This window comes from Podarcis filfolensis (assembly GCF_964270895.1).
Source record: "Podarcis filfolensis genome assembly, chromosome: 1".
NCBI classification, from domain to species: Eukaryota; Metazoa; Chordata; class Lepidosauria; order Squamata; family Lacertidae; genus Podarcis; species Podarcis filfolensis.
Genome location: NC_139604.1, coordinates 85,936,015 through 85,957,363, shown reverse-complemented (window position 1 = coordinate 85,957,363; position 21,349 = coordinate 85,936,015). Strand labels below are relative to the sequence as shown.

The 21,349-nt window shown below is 43.0% G+C and overlaps 1 protein-coding gene across 2 annotated transcripts in view; it reads right to left on the bottom strand.

Annotated features, from left to right (window-relative positions):
* Nucleotides 1-21,349, bottom strand: part of CREB3L1 (cAMP responsive element binding protein 3 like 1) — an 80,118-nt gene that overhangs the window by 15,318 nt on the left and 43,451 nt on the right. For both annotated transcript variants that reach the window (XR_014545058.1, XM_083602543.1), the window contains exons 2-6: nt 19,606-19,834; nt 9,337-9,497; nt 5,964-6,042; nt 1,933-2,090; nt 94-243 (exon numbers count right to left, since the gene is read on the bottom strand). Coding sequence is in view for 1 of the 2 variants with exons in the window: in XM_083602543.1 (XP_083458669.1) it covers nt 94-243; nt 1,933-2,090; nt 5,964-6,042; nt 9,337-9,497; nt 19,606-19,834 (777 nt within the window). In the remaining variant the exon portion in view is untranslated. The remainder of the gene's footprint in view (nt 1-93; nt 244-1,932; nt 2,091-5,963; nt 6,043-9,336; nt 9,498-19,605; nt 19,835-21,349) is intronic.

Below are 21,349 nucleotides of genomic sequence, written 5' to 3'. Positions count from 1 at the left end.
CTCAGATGAGGCAGCAAGTTAAAGAAGGATGATCACATTAATCAAACACACACACACACTCCTGATTTTTCCCAATTCAGTGGAATTACCGACCTTGTTCTTGATCTTTCGTCTAACTCTTTTCAGTGCTTTCTCCTCTGCTTTGGTGAGAGGCAGCTTGGTTGGGATGGGATAGCCCTCAGCAATCAGGGTACGTTTCTCCTCCTCGGTTAGGAGCAGGGGTCCCGAGGTCCCTTGTAATTTCTGTAAGTGAAAAGGAAAAGCAGCAACATTTTCAGCATTCATATCAACAACCCTATCCCTAACTTTCCCCTGCAAATAGAAGGACCTTGCCCCAAAAGTCACTATTGTACCGCTTGAAATTTGGGGTTGATATACTGCTTTTTTGCGGGGGGAGCAGCATTCCTCATTAACACAACCCAAGAGGCCTAACTACAAGTTACATTAATGGTTTTGCATCGTGAAACTCCAACTCTTCAGGCAATCTGAGAACTGTAAAATCTAAGGCAACAAAAAAAAAACCCCGTGCATGTGGCAGAGGTCAGTGTAAATGACTCTTGGCTGTGGCTGTCTCCTAGCACAGAGCTGGGTCACGAAGCCTGAGCTTCCACAGACAATGCCTGCCATGAACCAGAATTGGCAGTATAGGCAGCAACTGTAGCAGATATGTTCTATGTTTGTGACAATATTTCTAATGTTTTAATGTTGTCTTTTAATCTTGTTTTTAAGTTGTATTCATTCAACTTGTTTTTATTATTCTTTGTTAGCCGCCCTGAGCCCGGCCTTGGCTGGGGAGGGCGGGGTATACATTTTATTATTATTATTATTATTACTATTTTACTCTCCTGCTAACTATGCTGTTTTAAATGTGCATTTTATATTTGATTTCCTTTAGTAATGTTTTCTTTAGAAATGTTTTAGATAAAAAAAATTTTTTACTGTGTTAAATGTGAATTCTATAGTTTACCTCCGTTGTAATGTTCTATTTTGAAATATTTAAGGTAAGATTTTAGTTTCCTGTCAGTTATGTTGCTTTTAATGTATACCTTATGTTTAACTTTCTTCTGTTTTGTTTTATTTTGTTACGTTTTATTTGATGTTTTAATGTTTAATATTGTAAACTACTTTGTGATTTCCCCCCTTAAAGATATAACACTGTATAGAAATGAAATGAATATGAAGTGCCTTAAAATAGCTGCTTTGCCAGTAGTTATGGATTATTTCAGCTTCACGCTGATGGATGAATCTGCCAATTTCACTTTCTTATTTTTTCAATCTTAAGTCCAGCTTACCCCATTTCTACATTAGTTTGCAATTAAAAAAAACATTTTGCACAAAAAAATTGTACAATTTTTGTGTGTGCATTTAAATGTACTTTTGTCTACTACAGTCATACCTCGTGTTGCGTTAGGTTCATGTTGCATCTTTTCGGCTTGCGAACGCAGCAAACCCAGAAGTGTATACTTCTGGGTTTTGCTGCGCGTGCGTGCGCAGAAGCGGCACTCTAGTTACAGACTTTTTGGGGTGTGAATGGCACCCCAGAATGGATCGAGTCCGTAACTAGAGGTACCACTGTATATGCATTTCTGCAAGCAAATTTTCCTGACTTTTTGCACAATATTTTAACTACTATGCACATTTTTAAAAATGCATATTTTGTTGGGAGAACTCCCATTACAAAATTCTGAGGAGTGTGAATTTCGAAGGGCAGCCGCATTTCCGTTTGTGCCTTGGTTCGGAAAGTGCAAATTAGGAAAGTTCACACTTAAAATGCAAACCATTTTGTTTTCTCCTCCATCCTTGTCACAATCCTGACCTGTCACACATTCCCACTGTGCACCTTATTAGGGGGTCACTGCCAAAAGCCACCCTGGACCTCGTGCTCCGAGCGGGGAGATGCCTTATGATTCATGACAGGAGCTCCCTGCTTACATGTGGTGCTGTGAGGAGAGGAGAAGAAGAGATTGCTGTGGAGGAACGTGCAGTAGGGCGGACTGGGCTGGAGGGAGGGAGGGATCTTGGGCTCTGAGATCCGTCACTGTCACTGCCATGGCTGCTGGGAGGAGTCGGTGGCATCTGCACCAGGTCATCTAATGCAGGAGATACAAAGCAGAGGTTAACAGATGGTAACAGCACACTGAGTCATGGACAGGGAAGGAGAGAAAGTACAGTGGTACCTCGGGTTACATATACTTCAGGTTACAGACGCTTCAGGTTACAGACTCTGCTAACCCAGAAATAGTACCTCAGGTTAAGAACTTTGCTTCAGGATGAGAACAGAAATCGTGCAGCGGCTGTGGGAGGCCCCATTAGCTAAAGTGGTACCTCAGGTTAAGAACAATTTCAAGTTAAGAACGGACCTCCAGAATGAATTAAGTTCTGAACCCGAGGTTCTACTGTATTTGATGAGAGAAGAGTGGGAACAAAGGAATGTTTCCAGGTGACATTGAGACATAGAACTGTTCTGGGAACAACAAGGCAGTCAGAAAGAGACAACGAATATTAGGAGAATCATAGAATTATAGGGGTGAAAGAGACTGCGAGGATCATCTAGTTTGACCCCCTGCAATGCAGGAATCTTTTGCCCAATGTAGGGCTTGAACCCATGACCCTAAAAAACCAGGGAAGGTTACATGAAGACAACACCACTAAAATATTTCACTGAACACAGATGTTTAAATGAAGCAGGAATAAATTAAGCTAGGAGGACTGCTTTGTGCGCTCTGGCAATAAATAATAATAATAATAATAATAATAATAATAATAATAATAATAATAATAATAATAATTTATTTATACCCCGCCCATCTGGCTGGGCTTCCCCAGCCACTCTGGGCGGCTTCCAACAAAACATTAAAATACCATAATACATCAAACATTAAAAGCTTCCCTAAACAGGGCTGCCTTCAGATGTCTTCTAAAAGTCTGGTAGTACCGTAGTTGTTCTCTTTGACATCTGGTGGGAGGACGTTCCACAGGGCGGGTGCCACTACCAAGAAGGGCCTCTGCCTGGTTCCCTGTAACTTGGTGTATTAACGGTGTATTAAGGCTCATGAGAGGTTTGAGCTAAACTGTGGGGTGGATCTTTTATTATCTCCTATGCAATAGGTCTTTGGTTCAGTTCCTGGCATCACCAGCTAAAAGGTTCTCCCATACAAAGACAGACTTCCAGCAAGATCTTGGAGAGCTGCTGCCAGTTAAGTAAACATAAATGGTATAGATGGTTCAGTGCCATGACTTAATATAATATGGTGGCCTTCATATGAATATTTTGTGTTGCCCACATCAAGGTCCTAAATGAGAAATAATTATTTGAGATATGTTGCCTTTTGATATAATATGCAGCTTGGCTCATTTGCTTGATTCATCTGAAGCAAATTGTTCTGTGCACACCATTATGCACAGGGCATGTTGTGATCTGTATTGTGTGGCGCAATTTGACAAGGGGCAGATAGATTAATACTCCTATCTTTGTGCAGTGGTTTGGACTTGTTTTCATGTGGTACTGTGAGCTCTATGATTCTATCAATGCAAGCAAACTTTGATTATCTTGAGACAGCAGTAAATCTTTGGTCTGGGGTGCAAGCTTGAGCCACTTGGACTAAGCACCAAAATAACTGGATTCTTGATGATGATTTGTTGTGATTGCAATTCATTCACATTGTTCCATCAGTGATGCACAAATCAATTCACCAAATTCAGTAAGATGGATATCTGAATTCAAACCCAGATAAAGGGGGAAATGAATCAAGGAAAGGAATGGAGGGGGTGGGGGGAAACCACTCTTTGTTCTGTAATGTTTGGGGATGTAGAGCATACGGATGGCTTTCCAGCTCCTCTGAGTAATTGGTTCCACTGCAGAACTGCTCCATTTTGCTGCTCTTAGCATCGCTTGCCAGCCTCAGCTATTTAGCTTTCCTGACGCCGTCTTTACAAATCTGAGCTGCTCATCCTTGGTGGCCTGTTCCTCTTCCCATTGCTTATGCATGTCCTTTTTTATTTTCATCTCTGCAGTAAGCTTTTTGTGCTGTCGCAGTGTCTTTTTAAGATGCCTCCCACTGGAATAATTTGTAGCCTTATCAACTCCATCTTTAGGAGCTCCCACCCATCCTGGCATCCTTTCCCCCTGTATCTCTAGTCATAAATTATTACCCATTAAAGCCTATTACAACCAGCTTTTCTGAAGTCCAAGGTGAACACACTCATCACACTCATTCCGTTGTGTGACAGTCACTCCCCCCACCCCCATTTCTTTTGGACAAGTTATATTCTTCAATTGCTCCTTTCCTATCATGAGAGTTGTCCCAACGAGAAGTCTTCTGGAACGTACTCCCCTTGTACCTTCCACCAGAACCTGGATTTGTTAGATGCTGCCTCTCCTCCTTATTTAATGGACTGCTGATGGAAGATGCTGAGCTTGCTAAAAGTCACATTTCAAAAGACGCCTGTTCTGCGAGGATAAATAATGAGCTGAGCATTTAAGAGGGCCTAATATTTTGTGTGAAGCATTGCTTGCTTACTTGAATATGAGTGCTTAGTGCCTAGGGGGAGGATATTACATTTTAGAGCAAATAAATAAATGTGCTCATTTGTTCTGAGCAGACCCCTCTGTGGTGTGCTAATGACTGCCAAGCTGCATTCTTGATGTCATTACCCTTCTGGAAACCAAACTGAGATCCTTTACAGTGATACCAGACGCATAAGAACTGGCACCATACGCTAATATCCTTCTAATGGCTTGCCGCTAAATGTCCTATACAAAATGAAACAAAAAACCCTCAAAATGTCTGATTATAAGACAAGCCTTCTGGATCAGACCAAAGGCCCCTCTGTTCCTGCATTCCGCTTCTCAGAGTGTTCAACCAGATGCCTATGGGAAGCCCAGAAGCAGGGCTGCTATTCAGAGGCATAGCGACTCTGATCCCAGAGACAGAATATAGAACAGAGCTGGGTAACCTGTAGCCCTCCAGATGTGGTTGGACTCCAGCTCCCACTGACTCCAGTAGAAGTTGGAATCCAACAACATCTGGAAGGCTAAAGGTCCCCCATCCCCAATATAGAATACAGCTATCATGATTTAATAACCATTGCTAGCCTTTGCTGCCATGATTTGCCTAATCCTTTTCTAAAGTCATCAAAGCCAACGGTCATCACTACATCTTGTGGTAGCAAATCCCATAATCTATGTATTGTGAAGAAGTATTTCTCTGTTCAGCACCTGTTTAAAACATTTTTGTTTAGGCAAGTTTATTTAGACATGTATTTTAATCTGTTTTTACTTGCTGTTGATTTCAATTATCCTTTGAATGTTTTAAAACACCTGTTTTTAGCTGTCTTCTATTGATAATTTTAATGTGGCTTTGTAAACCACTTGGAGGTGTTATTTCAATTCAGCAGTATATACATTTTGGGTTTTTTTAAAATAGTTGTTGTTTTTAGCAAGGGGTTGTATACCCTTTCTCTTGGTGAGCTACTCACCCCAACCAATAAGCAGCCTGCTGAGAAACAGCATTGGCATCTCGGGTTTCACAGCCAGCTAAAGGTTTTCCCAAGCTCCAGGCACAATGGCATTTGCATTTCACAGGTACACTGTTTAGTCAGTGCCATGCGACTATGAGAAAGCCCACTAAGAGAGGCATAGCACTGCTAGTTGGAGAAAGTACACACAGACACAAGACTCATGAAATCACTAATACTCAAAGAACTCAAGTACTTGTGCCCTGTTAACAATTGTTTCTTGCAATCTCATTAGGTTAGTTTAGCAGCATCAGCGGATTACAAGTGAATCCCACACATCCACAGCTGACATCCCTCATAGTAACCTTTTTGGGCTGGGGGAGGAGAGAGAGATGCTTTAGAAGCTTGTGCTAATGGGTTGGTGGAGGATCCACTCTGCAAAAGATAGTTTTTTAAATTAATGAGTCTGGAGGGCTGATGAAAGCAACTTGTAACTATTTTCTTACCTGTTGGTACATTTAGAAATTGGTTCATCTCTCTGGGTTCAGCTTTGATTATAGGCTGGGGCGTCATTTCTATGGGAGCCTGTATGAAAGAATACAGAATGCAACAGTTTGATTTTGCAAAGGCAATTCTTGCATGATTCTACCCTGCAGATTAAGAGGTTGCTTTACCATGCAATGTAGACTCACAAGGTGCAAAACATCATACTGCAGCCCATCATTTGCTTCTTATCATTTACTCTGGCCTTTGATAGTTAAGGTTTTTTTTATGCAGGACACACCTCTTCTGCTGAATGTATATCATTCTGCTCCATTTGGGCTCAGTTTTACAGGTTTTATAATTGTAATGGTTTTAGACACTTCTCTAATTGTATAGAAAGGGACGCGGGTGGCGCTGTGGGTTAAACCACAGAGCCTAGGGCTTGCCAATCAGAGGGTCGGCAGTTCGAATCCCCGTGACGGGGTGAGCTCCCATTGCTCGGTCCCTGCTCCTGCCAACCTAGCAGTTCGAAAGCACGTCAAAGTGCAAGTAGATAAATAGGTACTGCTCCGGTGGAAAGGTAAACGGCGTTTCCATGCGCTGCTCTGGTTCGCCAGAAGCGGTTAGTCCTGCTGGCCACATGATCTGGAAGCTGTACGCCGGCTCCCTCGGCCAATAAAGTGAGATGAGTGCTGCAACCCCAGAGCCAGTCACGACTGGACCTAATGGTCAGGGGTCCCTTTACCTTTACCTATAATTGTATATTTTGTTACCTGTCCTGGGACCTTACGATGAGAGGCAGGTAAGAAACCATATGAGTGAATGAATGAATGAATGAATGAATGAATGAATAGGTGGATTCATTCTGAGACCATACAGTTCTGCACAGGTATGGTGTGATTTCTGACACCCTTCTGGGTGCCACTGAGGCCTGCACTTCTTTTTCTAATGATGTAATTCTGTGCCACGGGTAGAGACAGAAAGCAGCAGATCCTGTTAGTACCATAATGGATGGAATAAATTCTCTGATGCAGGGACTGGAATTATTAGACACTGTGGCATTCAACCCAGGAACCGTGAAGGTCAAGCATTGATACTCTGCTCCTTGCACCATCTGGGCCTCTGGTCAGAAGAGAAAATGGCAGGCAACTTGAGCTAGGATGCAGCTACCAAGGACCAGAATTCTCCGGAAAAATCATGTGATTCTGAAGGGCCAATCCCACGCTTGCTGTATGTGTCATGTTCCCTCATTCTGCACAGCTTGAAAAGAAGTTAACCCAAAGGCCAGGGTCACCTTTGATTTTGTAGCAGACAGCTATAAAGACTGAAGGCCAGGGCTGGGGAACTTGTGGCCCTCCAGATGTTGCTGAACTACAGTTCCCACTATGCCTGACCACCCTGGCTGGGACTAATGGGAGGACCCTACACTAGAGTATCCCTCTGGACTTCCAGGCTGGTTCCTTGCCTGCCTGCTGCCCCCTCTGCTCTGGGCACTTGCCACCTCTCCAGCCATTAGAGGCCGGACTTTTTCAGCAGTTGCGTATTGTCCATGAAAAGCCTTTTGAGCTATTATTGAGCTATGGAGCCTTCTAAATGCATGGTAAGAGTGCAGAAGGTGCAGGTCAGTTGGTAGCTAACCTGCCTGAAACAAAACTTATGGTTTTACAGCCATAATCCTTCTTGCTTTGATGACAATTATTTCTCAGCCCTTCAGTTCCCCCTTCTTCTCCATCTTATCAGCTTGCATACCAATAGCCAGCTGCTCAAAGACAAGCAAAAACTTTTTTTAAAAAATAAAGTTGTCTCCAGGGAAGTCACAATTCAAAACAAGAGTGTTTTGCCAAGGGAGAGTGAGCATCATGCAGGTGTGCTGCCAGGGTGCACGGCGCAGGTGGCATTCACTTTGTGGACAGAATCAGATTTGTCATTACCTCCTCTCTTCTCAAGCTGCTTAAAAAAAATCCATTTAAACTTTTCCTCCACATTCTCTCCCTCTCTTTTGATCTGTTGTAATCTGAGCTGGGAGTATTTGCACAGCCTTTGGAGATAGAGAATAGCCTCTACTGTTCTCTGGGCCTTCTGCAGGACCACTCAACAGCTGCTTCTGATCAAATGAGATGAAGAGTTAACAGGAACAGCACTTAGTTCCCAGCTGCACCAATGCAATCCTCTTACCAGCATCCCTTTCCCACCAAAGGCATACACACACACACACACACACACACACACACACAACATTAAACAGACATATTTCACACTGCCTCATACTGTAAACACAGCTCAGGGAGGGAGCTTGGTATGGCTGTCAACTGCACACACGCGCCACATGGGTCTGCATTTGCAGGCCCAGGGAGTTCAAGCTGTGTAAACAGAGAAGGAAGTTTGTGTACATGTTTGGCTCGAGTAGCTGGCTTGTTGCATCCAGTTTCCCTTACCCACCATAAGTGAAAGGAAGATAACCCACGCTAGGCTTTGCAACAGATCAGGGTGATCACGCACTTTATTCCGGACAACAGAAAGAACTGCAGGCCAGGGTTGGGGAACCTATGGTTTTCCCAATGGTACTGGACTACAGCGCCTATCATTCCTGACAATTGGTCATGTTGGCCAGGAATGATGGGAACTGGAGTCCAACACCATCTATGGAGCTACAGGTTCCTTACCCCTGTTGTAGGTAATGTAAGAAAAACCTAATGCTACCTCTGACCTTACAAAGCACCCAGCAGTAACAGTTACGGTCTAATACTGTAGGTCCTTTGCCAGCCTGAGAGGCAGTTATGTGGTATAGTTAGGTAACTTTAAAATCTAGATTTCATGGTTTTATGGGCCAGATGGTGACACGTGTTAACGCACTGCTTTCAACACGGGGTGTGTTTGGCTGCCCTCTGGCTCATACTACTGAAAGCAGCCAAGGAATAATTTAAATTTCTATAACGTCCTTCATCGTAGGATCACAGGGCATCATCTGGATGGCAGTTTCCTCCCATGAGTGATTTAACACTGCAGTGCTAAACCTAGAACAAAAGCAGGAAGGTACTGCTAGGAAAGGGTACCAACTGGTGCAGGAGTTTGACTCTATAGATTTTAAAATTTTATTTTAGACTGTATTTTGCCATGGGTCACTTTCATGCAGATCCTACTAATTCTGGGCCTTCCATATGAACTAACAGCTATCAGCAAGAGAGTCAGCACTCTTTCCAGACATGCCTTAGGTGTCCTCTGTTCCCTTTCCTCCATTAGTGGCTTATTTCAAATCAGTCATAACAAAAATAAGAAAAAGCTAGATTTTATCTTCCACCACATAACAGCCCTTTCATTTGGAATGAAGGGCTTGTAGGAAGATAGGTTGAAGAACAACTTGTTATATTGCAGACAACAATGATGCAGCAAACTCACCTCTTCAGGGACTGGCAACCTTTGCAGTGGGTTCAGGTTCAACATGGGTACTGCATTAGCTGGCAGCTGGGTCTCAGGAAGTTCTGGTGCCATGTTCTGCTCCTGTTTCACCAGGATGGAACACAGCTTGTGCTGGAGGGACCACATCCCATTTTCCAGTTCTGAGAAAAGAACCACATCAAGTTGTACTGTAAGCAATGTAAGGGGTGTGTGTCTGTGTGTCTGTGTGTGTCTCCATGTCTCCAATGCCTTCTAATTAATACACAGGAAGTGTTGCAGTAGGCGGGAAACCCCAGTAATCTCAGCAATAAGCTCTGCTGTTTCAGAAGGCAACACTAAAACCCATCTGCACTACACATTTAAAGCAGTTTCATACTGATATAAGTTTTAAAAAAACTGCTCCTTTTCCCTTATTGGGTAACCAAGAGCCCATATAGAGCCCTTTTGTAAGTTCTCTGTCGGTAGAAGAAAATAACAGAGACCAACCAGAGGATATTGAGAAGCAAAGCAGCTAGTAAGCCTGATCTTTATTAACTGTTGCAACAGGGTGCTCCCCCACACGCAGGAGAGAGGAGGAGGACCCTGAGCCATGCATGCAAGCCCTTATGTAGATATTTTAAATTGCCCACCCTGAAGTCCAAGACCACCCCCAGAAACATCATACATACATCACAGAAGGGGTGTAGCCCAAGACCACTCCCCAGATACAGCATACCTACATCAAAGAAAAGGTGGTCTACAACAGAAATCTGAGTGCATTGTTTATCTCCTGTCTGGCAAGTTACCTAATTGCATTATCTGGGTTTTGGCCACTCTTTTGTTATTATAACTACTTAATTCCTGAATCTAGGTCACAGGTTATAGGCTCACACCCTGTTCATATCTTGAATGTGCCCTTAAGACAGGATTCGTGAGGACAGGATTTGTGAGGAAAGAGACAATGGGGAGGTTTTCCACTTTGACCTTGCAGAGAAATATTTGAGGTCAATTGGTTCAGGACCTTTTCTGTTATGAACATTTATTTTATATATATATGACCTTAACATTCTTATAACAATACCATTTTAAACAGCCAAAGCACTGTGGGAACCGGAGTTTGTTTAGGGTGCAGCAAATTATTAGGGAACAGCTATTCCCCTCACACAGCTACAATTTTTAGAGTTCCCTGAGAAGAGGGATTGATTGTTAAACCACTCTAGGAACCGTAGCCTCTTACGGATGATGCATGGTATTGTCTGCAAAATGTTATTCCACAATAAATGTGTCTTAAAGACACATTTGGTCTCTGTGTTGCTTTTGCTACAGCTGGTTAAACAGGGCTACTCTTCTGAAATTTGCAGAATTAATGTTTGCAGAATTGTGGTGGCTATAGACTCGCCTAAGCCCATCCTTAATTCAATTTGACACCGCTACTTGGTTAGACGCCAGGTGAAATATTTTATATTTGTGGATCCATTGTTGCTCCCCTTGCAAACAACTTATCAGGCATACCATTGTAGAGTCAGATATCTAGTTTTAGCTGAACACAGTCGAACACTCAACACCTCAAGAGCAAAATGTTTTTAAAAGCAAATTCCTCTAGTACTGTTTTTATTTTTGACAAAACAGCTCAAAACAGAACTTGTCAAGACGGACCCTTCCTTACCAAGTGCTCTCTTGTAGTCTTCCCAACAGCTGTTATTTGCAGTAAAAAAAAATAGTATGCTGCTAATTCCAGGCAGAAACAAGCACATGACTATTACATACAAACTACATGGAAGCTTCTCAGTGCTGGGAACAAGAATGAAAAGGAAATTTTCTTCCAGAAATAGCTCCTGCTTGAAACCCTGGAAGACCTCTGCCAGTCAGTGTAGACCATAATTAGCTGGACCAATGGTCTGGTTTTGTATATGTTCTTCCTGCAAAGGTCTGCAGGTGCCTCCCATTGCAAATTGCTGGAGGCACTTATCTGCTTCTTGTCTGCTGCATTCATTTATTCAGCAGTAACTGCAGCTGCACTGGCTTCTGAAATACGTTGGTTAGTAAAGTGACCACAAAGGTTCCCTTAAGAAAAAAAGCAAATACAGTAACAATGCTTAATCTCATGTTGTATCTACAGAAGCAACAGGAACACATCCAGCAACATTTACTATTATGGTCATTCTATTGGGAATGGAAGAGAGGCAACAAACTAGCATTTTGTGTATGGAAAAACAAGAGAAGAATTAGCTTAGCTACAGTCTAGGCTTGGTCACAAGTTATCCTGCAATATGTTATTATACTGTTACTTAAAAGTTCACTAAGTAATAGCAGGCTTGGATCTCGATGGTGTCTTACATATATTAACCATGAGGTTCCAAGAATATATATGTCCTAGGGTAGAGAGTAGGGACATGTAGGTTAAACCACAGAGCCTAGTGCTTGCTGATCAGAAGGTCGGCGGTTCGAATCCCTGTGACGGGGTGAGTTCCCTGCTCCTGCCAACCTAGCAGTTTGAAAGCACGTCAAAGTGCAAGTAGATAAATAGGCTCCGCTCCGGTGGGAAGGTAAACGGCATTTCCGTGCGCGGCTCTGGTTTGCCAGAAGCGGCTTTGTCATGCTGGCCACATGACCTGGAAGCTGTACGCCGGCTCCCTCGGCCAATAAAGTGAGATGAGCGCTGCAACCCCAGAGTTGGCCACGACTGGACCTAATGGTCAGGGGTCCCTTTACCCTTTACCTTTTTAGGGTAGAGAGTAGAAGACATTTACAGCAGAGAAACGAAGTACTGCACCCACTCCTCCTTCACCATGCTCTGTTCTAAATTCCTCTTCTAAAGTGGTTCTTAATTAAAACAAACAAACTGCATCAGGGCTCAATTAACTTAATGTATTTATTTACAACATTTTTTTTACCCAGTTTTTCAATTGAAAAGACTGTCAGGGCACTTTACAGATTTTTTGTTTTTGGACAATCCTTGCCCTCAGCCTCATAATCTCATGGCACAAAGGGGGGAAGTGGTGGTGAGAGAGGAGGGGAAAAAGCAACCTCAGGCACCAGTTCTTAAAATTACAGTGGTACCTCGGGTTACATATGCTTCAGGTTACAGACGCTTCAGGTTACAGACGCCCCTAACCCAGAAATAGTACCTCAGGTTAAGAACTTTGCTTCAGGATGAGAACAGAAATTGTGCAGCGGCGGCATGGCAGCAGCGGGAGGCCCCATTAGCTAAAGTGGTGCTTCAGGTTAAGAACAGTTTCAGGTTAAGAACGGACCTCTGGAACGAATTAAGTTCTTAACCCGAGGTACCCCTGTACTCAGTTTGCATACCAAAAACCAGCTGGGGTGGAAACTGTGTGGAGAGGAGCCAAAAAAAGTCTCTCAGCAGGGGCAAAGCAATGGCCCAACTCCCAACCCTGGAGCCTAATGTGTTTGTATGTAAAGATATGCAGGAAGTATAGTCAATTCCTGTATTTCTTACCTATTGATGATCCTAAATCAAGAACCTTTTGAACTGAGGCTTGGACTACCCTCATGGGCTATCTGGGGCAGGTTGCCATGAATGAGGCCATTTTAGAATCATAGAATTGTAGAGTTGGAAGGGACTGCAACGGTCACCTTGTCCTATCCCAGGGGTCAGCAACCTTTTTCAACCGTGGGCCAGTCCACCGTCCCTCAGACCATGTGGTGGGCTGGACTATATTATTTTTTTGGGGGGGGGGAATGAACAAATTCCTATACCCCACAAATAACCCAGAGATGCATTTTTAATAAAAGCACACATTCTACTCATGTAAAAACACACTGATTCCTGGACCGTCTGTGGGCCGGATTGAGAAGGCGATTGGGCCACATCCGGCCCGTGGGCCTTAGGTTGCCTACCCCTGTCCTATCTGCTGCAATGCAGGAATCTTCTGCCCAACGTGGGGCTCGAACATATAGCCCTAATATTAAGAGTCTCATGCTTTACTAACTGAGCTATCCCAGGAGAAGGATAGCATTATATGCTTATTGCTCAAAAAAGCTCTCCAGGCATAGAAGGAAATAAGGGTGTGCATGCAAAATAAGAAGGTGTTACGATCTATCCGAATAGGCCAGGCCCAGTATAAATATTGCCTGTAACAGTGGGGGGGGGGGTATACTGAAAATGAGCACAAATTGTCACTTACATTGACAATTCCTCACTTACTTATCCACATAGCAAAGGTAAAGGTAAAGGGACCCCTGACTATTAGGTCCAGTCGTGAACGACTCTGGGGTTGCGACGCTCATAAATGTTGTTAAATGGAGTTGGACTGTTGCAGTTACTCTGTAATAAGTACTGCCAGATCCATTGTGAAATTAAAGTTACTTATCGGTAGTTTGGTGTGTGTTTGTTTGTTTGTTTGTTTGTTTGTTTGTTTTAAAGCAGACAGTGTTATGGTTAGGTTACTTCTTTAACAAAAAACAAAACAAAACCTTGCTTCAGAAACCAGTACAGCCAGACAGTACTTTGAGTACAACTCAGTTGAATACCGCCTATTAAGACAAAATAGATATTTAGGTAAATAGTCTTTGCATGCGGGCGGGAGGAGACTAATGCACAAACAGGGCAGACCTATGAATAAGAACATGCAAAACTGACATGGACCATAAATAGACTACCGTATTTTTTGCTCTATAAGACACTTTTCCCCTCCTAAAAAGTAAAGGGAAATGTGTGTGTGTCTTATGGAGCGAATGCAGGCTGCACAGCTATCCCAGAAGCCAGAACAGTAAGAGGGATCTTATGGTCTGGTGCATCTTATAGAGCAAAAAATACGGTAATTGGTCCATCCCCAGATGGCTGCACCCTGCTGTGCTAGGAGCGCCAAGAGAACTGGCTTGAGCAATCTCCCCTGGACACTCCACATATAGTCAGATACTTGGAATGTGTGTGTGATAAACACTAGGGACTCGTAATCTAAAGATATTTGGGGGGCGGGAACCCATTGATTCTCCAGAGCTGTGCAAGGGTACTAGAGATGAGCAGTCAGGGAAAGCTATTAACTGTACTGTCTTCTTTTCTCATCTTGCCTTCTGTGCTTGCTGCAGCATGCAAAGGAACTTATAGCGCTCCATATTACAGAACTGTTCCACTGTTCCTCAGTGCCATAGTCTCCCACCTTTGCTATGAAGAAATGCACTTCAGAATGAAGAACTGTAGCAGAACCCAGAAGCAGCTAGCGTACCCAACTGCCCCGTCCCTAACATTTGGCAGAACAAGACTGCTGCCTCAGGCAGCTGATTCTGGGTGTCATGTAAGGGCAGCCAGTTGTTAGTTATTTAATTGCATCTGCACTGTTAGGGAGACACGCTTGTAGGAGGTTCTGTCTCAGCTGCCAAAATAAATTGGGTACTACACACCTTGATCTGAGAGGGGGAACATTTGCTGTTCCTCCTCAGGCAGCAAAATGCCTTGGGTTAGCCTTGTGCACATGGCTTCCGCTAAGACACAAGATTATTAGCCATCCTGTTTTACCGATGGTCTCGATCTTGAGTAGGAGAGGTTTGTTCTGAGCAGAAGCCCATGGAGGAAGCTCACAACCTGAATACATGCTGCATTATGTATGAAAATATTGCAATTACCAAAATGTACATCTCGTGGATGGGGGAGGTCCTAGGAGTGTACCACTGGAGAGTACCTTATCTTCCCAAGCATGCTGGCATACACTCCCTCACACACAGTGAAAAGTGGTACAAACCGCAGACAAGGTTTGGCATGCGGCAAGCTCTTTCTCTAGATCAGCCCTGCTCATTCCATTTTAAAAGATCTACGGATGAAGGGTGGTATACAAATTTAATAAATAATAAAAACAAAAATAAAAGAAGGCTCTACCAAAAGGAGGGAGGAAAGGGAAATTTCTCTGCCTCCTCTCTTTTTAATGTTTGGTATCACTCAGCATGGATAATCCCTGACCACAGCAGGGAAACCTATTCCCTGCTTTTGCTGAAAGGAAGGCTTTTCTTCTCTTGTGTATACTGAATCTGTGCCATTCTCTCTTCAGGCCAGCTGCTGTCCTTCAACTGCTGGGACACCCACATGGTCCCACAAATTACAGGATCCTCTGCTGGGGTTGCTCTAAAAATATCCTGCCATCATGAATTATCCTAAAATGAATTGTTTTAAAAATAGGCTCTGAAATGACTGTTCCTCTCCGTCTCCTACCGAGAGATCTGCGGGTAAGTAAAAAAGCCACTTAGTCTTCCACACGCGCCAGTAAGCACTGGCTGCAGGCAGCGGCTTCCACTGTGTCTACTACGCCCAAGCCAAAAGTGCCAGGAGAGGCACAGAGGTCTGTGCATCCACATCCCAACAACCTAAGAGTCCCTTTTCTCTGCTGCTGCCAAGAGCCTGTCAGAGGGGGAGGGGAAGAGCGCAAGTTGACATGTTTTATTAGGCCTCCTTCTTGGAACGGGGATGCATGAGTTTTACAGAACTTTTTCCAGGCAGGTTGCAGTAGGCCAGGCCTTGACACAAGAGGAGGAGCTTAGAGTTAGGTCAGTGGTAGAGCAGAAGCTCCCAGGCTTAATCCATTGGATTCCCAGGTAGTCTGAGACCCTGGAGAGCCTCTACCAGTCAGTGTCAACAGAACTAGACTGGGCAATGTTTTGCCTCAGGAGAAGGCAGCTTCCTAGCCTCCTAGAAGTACTTGGCAATTGGATGTCAGAGGCTGTGTGAATATTGAGATGCTCCACAAGTGAAGAAGGGGATCTCTACCACTGAGCTGTGGTCCTTTGCCATTGAACATCTGAAAGGAAACCCACATATATAACTGTACGCAATGTGTGCGCTCTTGTATGTGAGGGACTCCATTTGCTGTCCAATAATGGCCTAGGCCAGGTGTACCTGAAGTAGCATCTACACCCCCATCGTTCAGCCCAGACACTGAGGTCCTCCTCCGAGGGCCTTCTGGCAGTTCCCTCACTGTGAGAAGTGAGATTACAGGGAACCAGGCAGAGGGCCTTCTCAGTGGTGGCGCCTGCCCTGTGGAACGCCCTCCCATCAGATGTCAAGGAAATAAACAACTATCTGACTTTTAGAAGACATTCTGGCCCATTTGGGGTGCTCCATCACATTTAGACTTAGTTAAATTTCAAGCTAAACATTCTAATAAAGATCCTAACAAATCTTGCTGGAGTCCATTCATTTCCCCTCAGTATGGTTGTTCATTCTTTGCCTGGACATAGGCATATGGCTCTTAAAAGTTTCACTGCCAAACAAATCCTAAACACCACTGTTATTTTTTTTCTGCATTGCCTCTATTGTATAACCACATTGATGATTTACTTAAGTCTGATGGATGGAAAAACAGATAAAGTGAACCAAGACCCCAGCATATATCCCCAAAGGTGCTTACTAGTTCTATACGGCTCAAAGCAGCAAGAACTGCTTTGAAATATGGGAACACATTGTAATGTTCAGTGAATAGTACGCTAGCGGGAGGTCATTTTTTTGGACCAGATCCAGTATGGAAACAACTAACTCTCACACTAAATGAACATAAAGCAGTAAGTTTTCTCTCTCCCTCTCTTAAAATAGTGGGTTAGTGACTCTTACTGAGTCATGAAGCCAAAATCCCTGTTTAGTCTGTTGTTGCAAGCCCTGATTAAGAAGCAAAGGTCATTGTTAAGTCTGGTATATATTTTCATATAACAGAGCTCAGTTCTTATTTGAAATGGTCAATTTCTGTTTCTTCCATTACTGCTGCTCTGAGCAAAGGACACTTGGTAAGCAAGGAAAGCTGAAATTGGCTTTCTTTAGTTTGCTGCAAACCACAGCATAATCTTATGCATGTTTACTCAGGTGTAAGTCCCACTGTGTTCGGTTAGGATGCTCCCTAGTAGGGATGCACAAAACTGTCAAGTTTGCTTCCTCTCTGTTTCTAACTTTTCCAATCTTAAGTTTAGCTCCTCATATTTCTGCATCAGTTCACAAAACATTTCTTTTTAAAGTCCTTTTGAAAATTTGTTAGCAGTTAATGTGTCTTTCCCCTAATATATACATTTCTGCAAGCATTTCCCCCCAATATAATGCATTTTGCATGTTCTTTTCACTGGTATTTATTTTTGGATTTTATTTTATTTATTGCATAAGATTTATATACCACATGATTGTAGAAAAAAAATCTCATAGTGGTTTACAAAGAAGAGAAAAACAATAAAATTATCACTAAAAATGTAGTCCTAATTTAAAACATACAGAAGGTTAAAACCACAATAAAATAGACTAAAACAAATTAAAACTCCTACAAACTTTCTAAACGTCTGGGTAGGCTTGTCTAAATAAGACACTGAAAGAATACAGTGAAGGTGTGAAGGCGTCTGCCTGATTTCAATAGGCAGGGAGTTCCAAACTTTCAGTGCTGCCACACTAAATGATAAAGTTCTTACAGATGTGGTGCCAGTATTATGTGGCACTTGTAAAAGTGGCTGAGTTGGCACATAAATATGTTATTCACACTTTCCCATAGTATATGCATTTTATGCACATTATTTGGGTGGAGAATTGCAATATGTATGAATTTCAAAGGATAATTGTTTGCCAGTTCATACTGTTTCAGGAAATGTAGATTAGGCAGGATCACATAGTGTGGTTATTACTGCAGCTTTATTTCCTTACCTAGTTTTCCTTTCCTGGGCTACCTGGTTTTAGCATGCTCATTCAACTTCTCCAAACCTCTTATCAAAAGGAAGCAGGATTCTTGAAAAACATGTCTCCAAAAAGAAGGGAGGGAGAAGAGGCCTGCACACCTTTCTATTTTAGCCTAATGGGGTATTAGCACTGGCGGAGGAAGAGGAGTGTGGGGGGAGCACACTGCCCCCGGCAGCGCAATCCCGGTGGGGTGCCATCACGGCTCCCCCCCCCGCGCTGGGCACCACGCCCCCGCAGGCAGTGTGCCACGCCCCTGCGGGTGGCACACCATGCCCCCAGGACGCACGCCAGCCCCACCCCACCTGCTCTCCTCCTCCCGCTGTCAGAGCATGAAGCTCCGCCACTGGGTATTTGTATGTATCACGGACAATTAAGTGAGCAACACCAGTTCTATTATTATTAGGTAGATTCAAATCAATTAAAAGTAGATCAAATTGGCTACATTCAAACATATTTCACATAAGCATCCATCTAGACCAGCGGTTCTCAATCTGTGGGTCCCCAGATGTTGCTGGACTACAACTCCCATCATCCCTGAGGTTTGGCCTTGCTAGCTAGGTGTGATGGGAGTTGTAGTTCAACAACATCCGGGGACCCACAGGTTGAGAAAGGCTGATCTAGACATACTGAGGGCTTATACTGAATTAAAGATTTCTGTACCAATTGTCACTGTATCTGCAATGTGAAATGATGGTGGTCTACTATTATCATTCGTATCCTTGACTAAAGTGGAAGCTGGAGTCTCTGTGATACTTGGACTTAAAAGAAGTAAGAAACAAGATTGGGACTCCAATTTTAAACATGGAGGTCTGGCTGGAAGAAATATGGACCTTATTGGGACAGAGTTTCTCCGAGATTCGGTGTTTACTATAAAGGACTATCAAAAAAACCGGCAGAGAGGAAATGAGAGAGACTTAAGAGCCTCGGATGTGAGGTCACCAGGCTGACATTAGATAGACTGATGGATATTTGTTGGAGACTGAAACCGGGAAAGGCGGGGAGTGGGGTTTTGGGTATCCAAAGGCTGTACAATTATACTTTGTCTTGTTTTTTCTTTTCTTTTTTCATATATTTTGCTTTGCTACTTATATTAAAATGGGGAACTTGTGAAAGGGAATTGGGGTCGACCTTAGAAAAAGATATTAAGAATAAGTATTGATGTATAAAGATTGAGGTTTATGTTAAAATTGGTTAATCAAAAGGATTTAAATATAATAGGGTAAAATTTGGGGATAGGAACTTGCTGAATTTAAAAAAATGGAAGTGGAATACAAGAAGGGGAGATGTGGGGAAGTCAAGGAAATATGTTACTGAAAGAAAGGATAGTAATTATACGTGTGTGTTTTTCCTTGTTTTTCTTTTTGTCTTTTGTTTTCTTTATATTTTTTTGAAAATTTCAATAAATATTATTTTTTTAAAAAAGATTCATTGCCTGGAATTAAACTTTCTTCCTGAAAGTAAAGCTATGGGCCATCTCTTTTAGGTAGCCTGATCAGCTGTTTTCAAGGGCAATGGTTCATTTGAAAGAGAACACACCCACCTAACAGAACCAACTCTTCTGCTAGCAACACGGTAGGCTTTTAAGAGGTTTAGGGACACGTTTCTCGAACCAGCATGCATGGACCTTGCGCGCTCACCATTGGCATTGTCTTCTGTCTTGACAGGCATGAGGGGGCTCTGGGGAGCTGAGTCTCCGCTCAGGGAGTAGCTGTGCTCTGCTTGGATGCCAGGAGTAGGAGGGTCCAGATCCATGTCCAGCAAAGGGTTCTTTTCAACCAGCATGGGGTCATCAAAGAAGCTGTTGAAGAGTTCGTTGGAAAAGTCCTCCATGTTCTCGGAGAAGTGGTCGAAGTTCTCAGAGAAATGCTGAGAAAAGGGCAAAAAGAAGAGCATTAAGCATCACCTCCGTGAGGGACTAGAGGGCCTTCTACTGAAATGTATCCCAAGCCAAATGTATCAGGAGCTAAATTATCTGGAAGAGAAGCAGCTATATTCATCCTTTTATTCTTACCGTTTTCATAGCTACAGAAAGCTGTTGTTTTCTTAAAGAACGAACCAGACAATATCCACAAAGATATATCTGCCGTTTATACCTTAATTTAACTAACCCTATTTAATGGACCCATTTCTTCTCGGCACTCATAACAAACCATCTGTACATCTTTTTCAACAACAAGCTTCATGTTATCAATTACTGTGGATATCGGAATTATTGGTTTGTCACCATTGGCATACACCATTTCAAACTGACAATGACAGTGGGTGGATCTACACACAGGGGGGAAATGCTATAAATAAGTCAGAAATTAAATTGTTATATTTTAAAAATTGCAAATAATTTCCCTCCCTCTCCAGCACCATCTGGTGTTGCATGTTTATAACGCATTCAAAACACTAATTTTTGACTAATGTAGCTGAGTCCAGTGACAGTGGCCAGAGGTTTTCTGTTTGCCCCACCACTTTCCCCAGGAAAACCCACTCTTTAGAGCTGAATCAGAACAAACATCCATCTGTGGAGAACACAATTGACATTTGCTCTGATTCAGCAGTAAAGATTGGGTTTTCCTGGGGAAAAGTGGTGGGACAAGCAGAAGCCTGGGTGAGCCCTATGGCAACAAATTTTAGCATAATTTCCCAAATAAGCGGAGGATGAAGCAGCTAATATGAATAGTGGTGCTACTGGATTATTATGAAGTCTGGCCCTGAAAAAAGTATTTCTTTCTTAGGCATATTGTATAAGACATTTCCACTTAGCAAAGGAATAACCAAATAGCTAGGGGAAACTCTAATGTTTCTTGCAGCAAACACAGATAAACATATCTCTTTAAAGACATTTATATGTCCATCTGGAAACCCTGATTGGGAAAGGGTTCCAAGATGTGTGTACATGGATGTTAAAAGACATGCATGTATATAATGCCCACATGTTATATGCTTGCTGCAAGAAACACTGGTGTAGCACCATTTTTTCCTTCAACACTCTTAGGCTGCATATGCACCATACATTTGAAGCACATTTCTTCACCCACCCACCCACCCAAAAGAACCCCAGGAACTGTAGTTTACCCCTCACACAACGGCAAACCCCAGCACCCAAAAACTACAGTTCCCAAGTTTCTTTGGGCAGGGAAATGTGCTTTACCTGTATGGCGTGTACACAGTCAGTGGAACACTTCTTACGAAAAGCTTTTCTATTTTTGTTAATGGTTTTATGAAGTCCCACCAGATTATACGTTTCAGCTCTTAACAGATTTCTAACCTGTTTCTACCACAGCTTTCACAGTGACCTCTTGAGTCTCCCTTGCTGGCCCCACCAGCTCCTCAGGGACCAGAAATGCAGTACTGCAGCTAACTCAGATTACCCTATGCAGATTGCGCCCT